Raw genomic sequence first — 13,800 nt, forward strand, 5'->3', positions numbered from 1 at the left:
TAGTACTCCTTATTTCCGTAATTACTTTTTTATTGTTGTTGCATTGTCGAGAGGTGAACCTGGAAGTCAGCATTTTGTTGCACTGTGTACTTCACATATATCACGTGTATATGACGAATAATCAAACTTGAACTATTTCTCAGACATGGGGACCGGAGCAGAGCGTTTTCCCTCCATACTTGTAACCTATTCCCCTTATCCTTGTATTATGACTATAATCCAGCTATAAATAATTATGGTCCCAGTATGAGGTATCTGCTCACTAATGACTTAAAAACTCCACTCCACATTCCTCTCTCTGTCAACTTAAATCTATACTGTTGAACACCTGCCAGATGTGATTTTTGACTCAAGCTCTCATCTCATTCTCATCACCTCTGATTAGCCTTAAATGGACTGTTGATGGGGCGAGGCAAATAGCATTACTCATACAATCACGACACACAATTGTACAACAGGCTACACTCTAGCTGCATTTCATTCAACTCTATGACATTGAAGTAATGTTGATGGAATGGAGCAATCGGAATGGAGTTTTCTATAGATGCTCCCACAAACTTCCGTTGTTTTAAACGAGGCAAGGCTCTGTATGTGTGTTGGTAATGTACGTGTAGGAAACACCATGAGGGGAAGGGGTATTCTCATATTAATCCATATATAGACAAACACACAGCTATAAAGCGAGCTGTGCACTGATTTGGACAGTGTGTATTTTGCGAGGTGGCACTGATGGTGAACAGCCCAGCAGACTTAACACAATGGCCATTATGAACTCTCAAGCTGTGCTCCACGTTTCACACATACATAGACAGACGGGTTTACAGATGGGAGGATAGAATGAGGCCAGCTCACTCTCCCTGCTCTATCAAGCTTTCTATTCGCCCATACAGTACACATTACATAGAGCCTTTGCAGTACGGATACCAATTTCCCCTTGCTACAACAGAGCATACACCTGTACATGACCATATTAAGTCACCCACAACTCCTTACCTGGGTTCCTAAGGCGACATCATCCCCCACTCTAGTGTCGCTGTGATTGGCTGAGTTGACATTCCCAGCTCTGTGTCTGAGGCACCTGTACAGGATTAGGTCGAAAGTAGACAGACACATTGTAACAGTGAGACAGAGAGTTTATAGAATTGCGGAAATAGGAGACAGCCTTATGAAGACCTGGACACAGAAAACACTGAGGGACATATATAAAAGTGCTTGCATTAGTGCAATAAACAATAAACCATAAAAGGTACAACAAAAACTTACAAACAAAAGTAAGAAAACTGAGTTTAGAGTACAATGTAAAAAAGACAGATCCACATCATACTTTTTGGAGAAATGTCCTCTGGTTTGATGAAACAAAAATAGAACTGTTTGGCCATAATGACCATCGTTATGTTTGGAGGAAAAAGGGGGAGGCTTGCAAGCCAAAGAACACCATCCCAACCGTGAAGCACGGGGGTGGCAGCATCATGTTGTGGGGGTGCTTTGATGCAGGAGGGACTGGTGCAGTTCACAAAATAGTTGGCATCATGAGGGAGGAAAATTACGTGAATATATTGAAGCAACATCTCAAGACATCAGTTGCAAATGGGTCTTCCAAATGGACACTGACCCCAAGCATACTTCCAAAGTTGTGGCAAAATGGCTTAAAGTCAAGGTATTGGAGTGGCCATCACAAAGCCCTGACCTCAATCCTATAGAAAATTTGGCTATGCTACCAAATATTAATTGCGTGTATGTAAACTTCTGACCCACTGGGAATGTAATGAAAGAAATAAAAGCTGAAATAAATCATTCTCTCTACCATTATTGTGACATTTCACATTCTTAAAATAAAGTGGTGATCCTAACTGACCTAAAACAGGGATTTTTTTACTAGGTTTAAATGTCAGGAATTGTGAAAAACTGAGTTTAAATGTATTTGTCAAAGGTGTATGTAAACTTCCGACTTCATCTGCATCCCCTTTCCCTTATACAGAACAAAATATAAATGCAACATGTAAAGTGTTGGTCCCATGTTTCATAAACTGCAATTAAGGTCCCCGACCATATGCACAAACAACTTACTTCTCTCAAATTTTGTGCACAAATATGTTAACATCCCTGTTAGTGAGCATTTCACCTTTGCCAAGATAATCCATCCAACTGAGAGGTGTGGCATATCAAGAAGCTGATTAAACAGCATGATCATTACACAGGTGCACCTTGTTTTGTGGAAAATAAATGGCCACTCCAAAATGTGCAGTTTTGTCACACAACACAACGCCATATAAAGATTTGCGGGAGCATGTAATTGTCATGCTGACTGCAGGACTGTCCAACAGAGCTGTTGCCAGAGAATTGAATGTTCATTTCTCTACCATAAGTTAACTCCAACCTCGTCTTAGAGAATTTGGCAATACAGCCGACCGGCCTAGACCATGTGTAACCACACCAAGAACCTCCACATACGGCTTCATCACCTGCAGGCCCACCCATGGCTGCGCCCCTGCCCAGTCATGTGAAATCCATAGATTAGAGCACAATTAATTCATTTCAATTGACTGATTTCCTTCTATGAACTGTAACTCAGTAAAATCTTTGAAATTGTTGCATGTTATATATTTTTGTAGTATAATTGTGCATAAACTTGTGCATGAACTTGTGCATACAGTGCATTCGGAAAGTATTCAGACCCCTTCCCTTTTTCCACATTTTGTTAAGTTACAGCCTTTTTCTAAAAATAATTTTAAAATATATATTTCCTCATCAATCTACACACAATACCCCATAATGATAAAGCCAACAGGTTTTTAGAATTTTTGCAAATGCATGATACCCAAAAAACAATACCTTATTTACATAAGTATTCCGTTGCTATGAGACTCGAAATTGAGCTCAGGTGCATCCTGTTTCCACTGATCATTTTTTAGTTGTTTCTACAACTTGATTGGAGTCCACCTGTGGTAAATTCAATTGACTGGATATGATTTGGAAAGGTACACACCTGTCTATATAAGGTCCCACAGTTGACAGTGCATGTCAGAGCAAAAACCAAGCCATGAGGTCAAAGGAATCGTCCGTAGAGCTCAGAGACAGGATTGTGTCGAGGTACAGATCTGGGGAAGGGTACCAAAATAGTTCTGCAGCATTGAACGTCCCCAAGAACATAGTGGCCCCCCATCATTCTTTGAAAAAACTATTTTGTAATTACGATTTTGTCTTATCGCTGCAACTCCCAAACGAGCTCGAGTCATGCGTCCTCCAAAACATGACCCGCCAAACCGCACGTAACACCTGCTCGCTTAACCCAGAAGCCAGATGCACCAATGTGTGGGAGGAAACACTGCTCAACTGACGACCGAGTGTATGTAAACTTCTGACCCACTGGAATTGTGATACAGTGAATGATGAAGTGAAAATCTGTCTGTAAACAATTGTTGGAAAAATTACTTGTCATGCACAAAGTAGATATCCTTATCGACTTGCCAAACCTATAGTTTAACAAGAAATTTGTGGAGTGGATGAAAAACGAGTTTTAATGACTCCAACCTAAGTGTATGTAAACTTCCGACTTCAACTGTATGTAAATGTAATAATTTCATTTTTTTAAAAATACATTTGCCAACATTTCTCAACCTGTTTTTGCTTTGTCATTATGGGGTATTATGTGTAGATTGATGTGGAAAAAAACGATTTAATCCAAAGGCTGTAACGTGGAAAAAGTCAAGGGGTCTGACTACTTTCCAAATGCACTGTACAGTTGTGGCCAAAAGTTTTGAGAATGACACAAATATTAATTTTCATAAAGTTTGCTGCTTCAGTGTCTTTAGATATTTTGTCAGATGTTACTATGGAATACTGGAGTATAATTATAAGTATTTCATAAGTGTCAAAGGCCTTTGACAATTACATGAAGTTGATGCAAAGAGTCAATATTTGCAGTGTTGACCCTTCTTTTTCAAGACCTCTGCAATCCGCCCTGGCATGCTGTCAATGAACTTCTGGGCCACATCCTGACTGATGGCAGCCCATTCTTGCATAATCAATGCTTGGAGTTTGTCAGAATTTGTGGGTTTTTGTTTGTCCACCCGCCTCTTGAGGATTGACCACAAGTTCTCAATGGGATTAAGGACTCAAAATATCGATGTTTTGTTCCCCGAGCCACTTATCTATCACTTTTGCCTTATGGCAAGGTGCTCCATCATGCTGGAAAAGGCATTGTTCATCACCAAACTGTTCCTGGATGGTTGGGAGAAGTTGCTCTCAGAGGATGTGTTGGTACCATTCTTTATTCATGGCTGTGTTCTTAGGCAAAATTGTGAGTGAGCCCACTCCCTTGGCTGAGAACCAACCCCACACATGAATGGTCTCAGGATGCTTTACTGTTGGCATGACATAGGACTGATGGTAGCGCTCACATTGTCTACTCTTTCCAGCTGCCACAAACAATCGGAAAGGGGATTCATCAGAGAAAATGACTTTACCCCAGTCCTCAGCAGTCCAATCCCTGTACCTTTTGCAGAATATCAGTCTGTCCCTGATGTTTTTCCTGGAGAGAAGTGGCTTCTTTGCGGCCCTTCTTAACACCAGGCCACCCTCCAAAAGTCTTTGCCTCACTGTGCATGCAGATGCACTCACACCTGCCTGCTGCCATTCCTGAGCAAGCTCTGTACTGGTGGTGCCCCGATCCCGCAGCTAAATCAACTTTAGGATATGGTCCTGGCGCTTGCTGGACTTTCTTGGGTGCCCCGAAGCCTTCTTCACAACAATTGAACCACTCTCCTTGAAGATCTTGATGATCCGATAAATGGTTGATTTAGGTGCAGCAATATCCTTGCCTGTGAAGCCCTTTTTGTGCAAAGCAATGATGGCGGCACGTGTTTCTTTACAGGTAACCATGATTGACAGAGGAAGAACAATGATTCCAAGCACCACCCTCCTTTTGAAGCTTCCAGTCTGTTATTCGAACTCAATCAGCATGACAGAGTGATCTCTAGCCTTGTCCTCGTCAACACTCACACCTGTGTTAACGAGAGAATCACTGTCATGATGTCAGCTGGTCCTTTATTGGCAGGGCTGAAATGCAGTGGAAATGTTTTTTTGGGGGATTCAGTTCATTTGCATGGCAAAGAGGGACTTTGCAATTAATTGTAATTCATCTGATCACTCTTCATAACATTCTGGAGTATATGCAAATTGTCATCATACAAACTGAGGCAGCAGACTTTGTGAAAATGTATATTTGTGTCATTCTCAAAACGTTTGGCTATGACTGTACATTCCAAACAGTTGAACATGTTCAACAGTTCACAGTGAGGTCATCCAGATAGGATAGTGTATTTGTAGTAGTTGAATACTCACATATCTATATGGTTCCCAGGATGTATGGAACAAGTGAATCCAGTTGTTTGTAACCCAATTTGAGCAAACCAATGCAGTTCTTTTGAGATGTGTTATTAGGTTACCCAGATTATTTGGGTTATTTCCTACAGTGGTAATGAAGGGCCTCAAACGGGCAGGATAGATTCATTGCAAGATGATATCAGTCATGTAACTCTTTAAAAGATGACCAGAGGACATATTCGTTTCCTGAGCCATGTGGTCTGTCAGGGTGGAGTAGACTAAAAGTGCATGACACAACTGGCTGGATAACCTCAGAATCGGACAGGGACATGACTTGGGTAGTACAAAATGGAGGGAACTATTTGTCGTCTCGTGTCTTAAAAGGAACAAAGAGGTTTAAGTAAGTTCCTAAAAGCTAAATATAGAATAAAGAGAAGGAAGGGGGGCAGAGGTACAGTATATTGTTTCAGTATGAAGTCATGTCTTGAATTGTTAATCGAATCATAGAGATATAGTAGAAAGATATGAGAAAAAATAAAATAGATATGTAAAACATCAAGCCCTTTCCTTGTCTCCTCCTCTCTGGTCATTTAACTCAATTACAGATGAAAGGCTTTCTAAGGACAAGACCGCTGAACCTGAAAGCCCCTCCCTCCACACAACCATCTAATGGGGTGCAGGAATGTCGGTTGAGTTCTTACGTGACCATTGTATTTTCCTTTCCTTCTTAAAAATACTTTTGATGGCTCCATTATGAATGTATGTCAGCTATGGATAGGGCATACACTGATTTCCTTTATGCCGTGGGATGTTTGGCTGGAATGGTTGGAATTTAAGGTGCTCATTGGTCATCTCTTCACCTCACAGCTGCAACTAGCCAGCAGATCCAACACCTTATGCTTGCTTACAGCTGCACTACAAGGTCGGACAGGTTGTTTGCTTAAATTAAGACACCGTGGAGGCGGCACGAGATATGGCTTGGAAAACGTACCTCAATCCAGAGATAAGAAATGGCGTTGTACTCTGAATTGTCCAATTATCCCAGCTGTTACACCGAGAAGATTAAACGACTGCTAGTTTTTTCCAGAAAACTGTATGCGTCAGTGTATTTGAGTATGTGCCATCGAACTCATGTTGCTACAGGGTCCAGTTATGTTTTTGGAGCTCCAACAAAGAAATCAACTATTGAAAGACAACAACAATGTTCTAGAGTGTGGCTGTTTATTGCCTTAGTTACTGTACCCTTTACAACACTGACATGGATTACCAATGAATTACTGTACTTCAGACGAGCATCATAGTTTTGGGAGAGTTGAACACATTCCATAAGCAATTTCCCGCACTGGGATTTTATTTGGATTATACTTTGTAGTTCAACGCACGTTCTAGTGCCACTCATAAATTGATGCTGTGGCTTCTGCTACCTAGCACGAGGACGAAAAGGTCAGTTTTTCATTCAATCTTCTCGGCTTAACAGTTGGGATAATGGGACAATTCAGAGTCAACACCATTTTTCATCTCTGGATTGAGGTGTTTTCCGAGCCAAAGCTAGCACCGGCCCCGTGGTGTCTTCATTTAAACAAACCGCCTGTCCGACCCTGTTGTGCAGCTGTAAGCAAGCGTCAGGTGTCGGATCTGCAACCAACCAACCACTATCTGGTACATTAGCTATGATGATACAGTTACCTAATAAAGACAAATCTAATCTACATGCCTTACAAGCTCTTACAAAATGCAACTTCATTGACTTCTTTATATCCCATTCTGAAGACACCTGTCTGCAGACATAACCATTGAACAACAGTTAATAAAGGGGTCCTATTTCTCTCCATGAAAGATAGAGGCCTGGATATCTGGCGATTTAAATAAAACTAACTGAAAAGCAGATTGAATAGTCTTTCGTTTAGAACAAGTGAGAGTGTTTGCAGCTTCAATTTGAGCTAATGAGGTGTGCGTGTGTGATCCAGAAGGGGGACTGAGGGGGAGCCAGAGGACAGGGCTGGGCTGGACTGGATTGCCTGACTGACTGCATCATTATCCTGCTGACAGAACTACACCGCACTCATTAATTTACACTCAAACATACATACACTCACAATCACACCATCCCTGACTCAATAATGCACTCACACACACGTGCATGCACACATGCATTGGTCTCTCATACAAAATAGGTTTGATTTCAACAGCTGCATTTAGACAGGCAGCCCAATTCCTTTTTTTCCCCTCACTAATTGGGATGTTGACCAATCAGATCAGCCCTGAAAAATATCTGACATGAAAAGATCTGATGTGATCGGTCAAAAGACCAATTAGTGGGAAAAAAGATCAGATTTGGGCTACCTGTCTAAACACAGCCTAATCTCAGAAAGCCAGAACTAAAATCTTGAGAATTGCATCAGTTGCTTGATTATGTTCTGGGGCAGAGCGGTAGCTTCATCTCCATCTCTTTGCAAGTTACAGGCAAGCCTATGGGCCAAATGTCCCTTCCCCTTCTGAAATTGAAAAGATGCGAACACCTGAGAAATTGGGATTTGTCCAAAGGATCAGTGACAAGAAATCAGCGCACCAGAACAAAGTTACTTGTAAATTGTCCTCTCACAGTCTGTTGACAGATGCTACAATACCAGTTATGTTACAAGAGATTACGAGCCTAACCTGGATAAATAAAGGTTAAATAAAAGGCATACGCACGTACACCTCTGAAACAAACACAGGTAGACCACAGTGTAAACGGGGCTACATACATCCATGCTATTGGACTGTAAGTCTTTATTAACAAAAAACTCTCCATACAAAAGTATATGTACAAGGTCACATGCTGTATAGCATTTCATGGAAATTACCTACAATGGTTTAATCTCTCATTTTAAATACAATACATTTCAACATCCACCACAGTACTTGATCATAATACACCCCCCCCCCACAAAAAAAAATTGGGATGTTTTTAGGGGGCTTGTTGCGAGTCCATCTATACTGTATACAGTGGGCAGTATGCAAATCAGTTGTCCATATCAGCTTCTGTCTACAGGGATCTCTGGTCCTTTCCAGAGGGGACACAGTTAGATCCAGATTATATGTACGTATTTGAAAGATTTGAACCCAGGGCTGATGACCATTAACGCTTGACAATATCAATGAATGACTGACTGCCCATGAGAGGAAAAGAGAAACGATGATTTCCTTTAAAACAAGCAAACAAACAAAGAGACATAAATAACACACATAGTGGCCAATGGACACCAACGCAAGAAAACAAAAAGTGGCTCAACAGGGAAAAGAAAGCGGACAAAATAGATAAGCAGACTAAAATGTAAAAAGGTCATTATGTGTCATTAATATGTAGGGCCTGAGTGCAACATTTCAACAGCATACAGTACACATCATTCATGTTTTGGTCTATTGAATAATATCTGGATAATTGGACTTCATATGAATACTTATATCAATGGTGCTTATTAAAATAGTCAAATAAGGAGAAAGCAGGTATGGAGGAGAAAGCCAGAAAAATTGCACTGTATCCCTGCCATGTGCCATGAGCTCAAGCCTGCCTGCTTTGCTCCTCTCTTTTCTTTTCTCTTCTCGTACTCAACCAGAACAGAACAGTGATGGCCCCTGGAGATAGAGACAGGGCAGCCCTGTCCAATGGCTGGTGGGGTTGATGGACCTGGAGGTGCAAGGTGTAACAGTTATGGAGTATCTGATTGGGCCAACAGTCTAAGCAGCCCTGGCCTAGTGACTGGTCGGTTTCCTAATAGGTGACAGAGGTCAGAGGTCAGATAGGTCTTTGCTGTAAGTCATTTCCTCTGTCAGCCATGCTGAAGGCTTTGGCTCTGTTCTAATGAACCTTTCCTTCCTCATTCCCTTTAAGTCATTACTGATTTAGCAGGACTGTACAGGTACAAGTAGGGACTCCACTATAGCTTTCATGAACCCACTCATGTTAGATCACTGCTTACTTCAAGGAAGGATGCATTTTATGTGTGTGGTTACCACACACACACACACACACACACACACACTCTCCATCTCACAACAATGCCATGCACCCTGAAAGAAGAAGGCCCAGGAAGCGTTTCAATCACAAACATTCGCTTTATTTCATTTAAAGGATTATAGAAATATTTTTTGAGAAGAAGTGCAAATTGGTCATCATTCCAGATAATGTAGCGCCTATGTTTGTTTTTCTATTGCTGCTTGGGGAGAGGGACAATCACACCAAAGCACACAAACAGGACCCCCTGCACTATGTTCATGTCCCTGACTCATGTGCCATGTGACTCCTGTCCTCACCCTAAGGTCCCACAGGACCTCACTTCTCAGAGTTCTTGCGTGGCCTGCGGAAGCTGGACATGTTCTCGTTTAGTGCATAGATGCGGCGGGAGAACTCCTCGAAGCCGGCGGCATCCAGCTCGCCCAGAACCTGCTCGTCACACTCCACGGCCACGGCGTGCTCCACGGGGATGCAGGGGTAGTCCTCCAGCCTGGCCCCATCCACAAGGCCCATCCCTAAACCCAGGCCTGTGGCCTCTGTCCCCATAATCTCCTCTGCCTGCTCCACTGAGCAGCACATCTCTGGGTTTAATGCTATGGTCAACATTAGCCCTGTTGCGGGCCCCCCCAGCCCCTCGCCTGGCACTACTGAGCCGTTCATGGTATGGTCTGCATGCTGCTCACTGGTGGTGCTTCCAGCCGGAGTGGGGGAATCTGAGCCTCCTGTAGTAGTGCTGGAGGGCTGTTGCTCTTGCTCCTCCACAACCTCCTTTACCTCTCTTTCTACCTCTATTTCTCCCTCCCCCAGGGCTGGTCCCTGAACCTCCAGAGTCTTGGCCAGGTCAATGCTAGAGTCCAGGGAGGAGGACAAGTGCCTGGGGGAGGGTTTGGGGTCGGGCGGTGCACTCTGGGGCTGGTCCATGGACATGGTCGTGTCGTAGCTGGGAGGAGGGGAGGACTTGTACTTCTGCTTGTCTGCCTCGGAACTGGCTCTTTTCCTCAGTGAGCCCGGATCTGGAGAGCTGGTGTGGGTGGGGAAGCCCACTTCGGACGCAGCCGAGACACTGAGCTGAGACTTGGCTCCTGTCGGGACCGGGATGGAGCTGGAGACATGGTGCCGGTCACTGTGGGAGAGGAGAGAGAGGGAGGTAGGGAGAGAAAGAAAGAGTTGATGGATATGCTCATAAGTCTTTCACATTCAATGAGGGTCATGGAGAGAGGGAGGGAGGCCCCCCTCCCCTGCCCAGCCCCCAGGCCTCTCTGATCAGACATGGTTCTGCATTGATCTCATCTCTCCCCCTCCTGATCCAGAGCCCAGACAGCTGGCCCACTGCAAATCACTCCCCATTATTACATAAAAAACATTTGCTCAGCTCATGTGACAGCAGGGCCCTGCAGAGTGGAAGCTCACAGCATGCCTCCTATAAAGTATTCAATACATTTTTGTGGAATAACAGATAACGGACGTGGCAGTGCAGATCTCATCTGTAGACAGCAACCCCCATTCGTCCCATGCTAACCCCAACTGTAAATTAACTTAAAAAAGGGGGCCATAGCCGGGCCAACGTCACCACCCTGTTTAGCCATACTTAACCTGTGCATTCAGGTATGAGGAGTCATTGGTGGCATATCTCACATGGTCAAAGGTGAAATTGGGCCCCTGTGCTGTTAGAGGTCCACCTGTGGCTGGTTAGAGAACAGAGGAGCCTGGGTAAGTGATCCTGGCTAGTTAAATGGCTTAATGGGGTGGTGTCCCTGTATCAGATGCCTGGTTGTCTGTTAGATAGTCTAGTCTAGCATGTGACAGCAGGACACACACAGAGGACATAAAGGCCTTTGCCAGGGGATGTTTCAAACACGACTGACTGGTCATTGCCTAACTGTTTTTGATGGAATGCTTCAGGACTCAACACATGGTAGCTTGTAAAGAGGGTCCTGACTGTGGCCCCTACCCCCTGTGGAGACAGTAGAGCACAGGGCATTGATGCAGGGTTCACACACAGGGTTTAAAAACCCACACGTGCACGGCTCATTCCTGATGAGGGAGTCGCGAGACAAGACAGCGGTTTTCACCCAGTCTACAGACCGCTCTATAAAGGAGGACCCGTAGAGTACACACACAATCACACAGTGGATGGCCAATGTCATACCTGATGATAATTACAGCTCATGGACAGCATTTAATAAGGCACTTACAGGAACACATAAGATGAGGTCAAACATTCATGCAAGGTAAAGCAAATAGATAAGGAGTAGATGCCAGTAATCTGGCATGAGTGCTCTTCTTTTGAGCCAAAACTGGGAATGTCCTGTGCTGTACTTACTCACAGTCTATCAGAAAACATCTAATGCAATTGCCTTCACATTGGCCATTAACGACGATATATCCCATAAACCGAGTCAAATAGAAACAACATGCTGTTCAAAACTCTTGATCAGTTTTCTCCAAGACAAATGGTTTGCCATTAGTGATTTGTATCTGTGAACTCTTAAACAAAATCATTCTGGTGTGTGTTGAGATGATTTGGAAGACGGGAATAATAACAGACCTCCCAGGCCTACCGAGTGCCGCAGCGGTCTAAGTCACTGCATTGCAGTGCTGAGACACCACTACAGCCTCGGGTTTGATCCCAGGCTATGTCACAGCTGGCCATGACCAGGAGACCCATGGGGCGGTGCATAATTGGCCCAGCATTGTCCAGGTTAGGGGAAGGTTTGGCCGGACGGGATTTCCTTCTCATCGTGCTCTAGCGACTCCTTGTGGCATGCCTGCAAGCTGACTGCGGTCGTCAGTTGGTGGTTCGGGGTGAGAAAAGCAGCCAACAAGTGCTCAGCATATGTGGGAACTCCTTCAAGACTGTTGGAAAAGCATTCCAGGTGAAGCTGGTTGAGAGAATGCCAAGAGTGTGAAACGCTGTCATCAAGGCAAAGGGTGGCTATTTTGAATAATCTCAAATATAAACTATATTTAGATTTGTTTAACACTTTTTTGGTTACTACATGATTCCATATGTGTTATTTCATAGTTTTGATATCTTCACTATTATTCTACAATGTAAAAAATAGTAAAAATGAAGAAAAAAACTTTGAATGAGTAGGGGTTCTAAAACCTTTTACTGGTAGTGTATATATTATTATTATTTTGAACTGATTTTGAACTGAATTATCATTCCAACGAGCGAAACCAAACCGTGGCCCAGGCTGGGCTCCTACCAAACAGAGGACAGGTTGTACTGTTTATTAAGCAGGAGTTTCAAACGTTCCATCCGTAATTTATAACAAGCTAATGACTGCATTCAGTCCGTTATTCACTGAATGATGTCCCGGGGCAAAAGCTCAGACTGATCCCATCTCTGATTTGAATTAATATCAGGCCTTCTAGTTTCTCCCTGGCTCTCTCCCAGTGCCCCTACCACACAGAAATCCATGTCCGCTTTAGGAGAACCTAGGTTTGGACCCAGGAGATAGCTGGCCAACAGATGCCTACATGTGTTTCGGCCTCGTCCCAGAAACACAGTAATATGATATACAACCAGACTGTGTAAAACATATGGCCACTTCTTCTTCTCTGGGAATGTTTAGATTTCACAATTTCCCTGGCCTGGATAAAAGAGAATTTCTTGTTTGGAGCACGTTTGTTTGTTACATTAAGTTCCCCTCCAAATTGGTTCCTTTCAACATCTGTCAAATTAAGCACCTTAATCAAGAGTGTAGTAGAAAGGATGAGGGGTTGGAAGGAGAGGTGATCGAGGCTAGCCCAGACAAATTTCCTGCAATGCGCGGTCATAATATTTTTTTATGCAGCACATCTGATGGCAGAGCAGTTGTGACCGGCTGGTTGTGACCAGAGCCTGGACTCAAACCCAGAACCTCTAGTGGCACAGCTAGCACTGCGATGCAGTGCCTTAGACCACTCCTCCACTCGGGAGGCCCCACTTTGGACGTTTTAACTCATCATTAAGTTTGACTATTTCTCCAAGCACTGGTGGACTTCCTTGTCAATGATTTCACCACATAAACACTACCTGAGCCCTCTGCCTAAACCATTAGGCTCATACTTGGCGGGTTCAGTAGCAGATATGCCCACTTCTCCCCCAACATGTTTGTTTTAACGCGGGTCTCTCTTCCTCTCTGCCGTGTCAGTCTCAGCCCTGGATATTCCAGGTAGGCCAGGAATATACTAAACCAAACATTTTCCGCTGTCTTATCCTCAGACAGGCCTCATTTCAACTTCAAGGCATAGCTCTTTTCATATCCAATTCCTGTTAAGGACCCATGATCAGAGCCAAAACACACAATGTCAGATAAGATTCAGGCTTTGATGTCATTGAAACTGAAAATCCCACAGGAACTACTAAACCAAATGCTATAACAGAAATATTGTAATACTCACTATGGGGGGTGGAGGGGAATTTAAGTGAACATCTCCTGTCTCCAAGTCTGGCCCTTTGATGATGGAGAACTTAACATTCGTCTCCA

General features: G+C 43.6%; 1 protein-coding gene across 2 annotated transcripts in view; it reads right to left on the bottom strand.

Moving 5' to 3' along the window:
• Window positions 1–8,057: 8,057 nt before the first annotated feature.
• Window positions 8,058–13,800, bottom strand: part of LOC112233378 (UV radiation resistance-associated gene protein) — a 140,007-nt gene continuing 134,264 nt past the window's right edge. For both annotated transcript variants that reach the window (XM_024400962.2, XM_024400963.2), the window contains one exon: window positions 8,058–10,445. In XM_024400962.2, coding sequence (XP_024256730.1) covers window positions 9,641–10,445 — 805 coding nt within the window. In that variant the 3' untranslated portion in view covers window positions 8,058–9,640. The remainder of the gene's footprint in view (window positions 10,446–13,800) is intronic.

Source organism: Oncorhynchus tshawytscha, linkage group LG30, assembly GCF_018296145.1.
Source record: "Oncorhynchus tshawytscha isolate Ot180627B linkage group LG30, Otsh_v2.0, whole genome shotgun sequence".
Taxonomy (NCBI): Eukaryota; Metazoa; Chordata; class Actinopteri; order Salmoniformes; family Salmonidae; genus Oncorhynchus; species Oncorhynchus tshawytscha.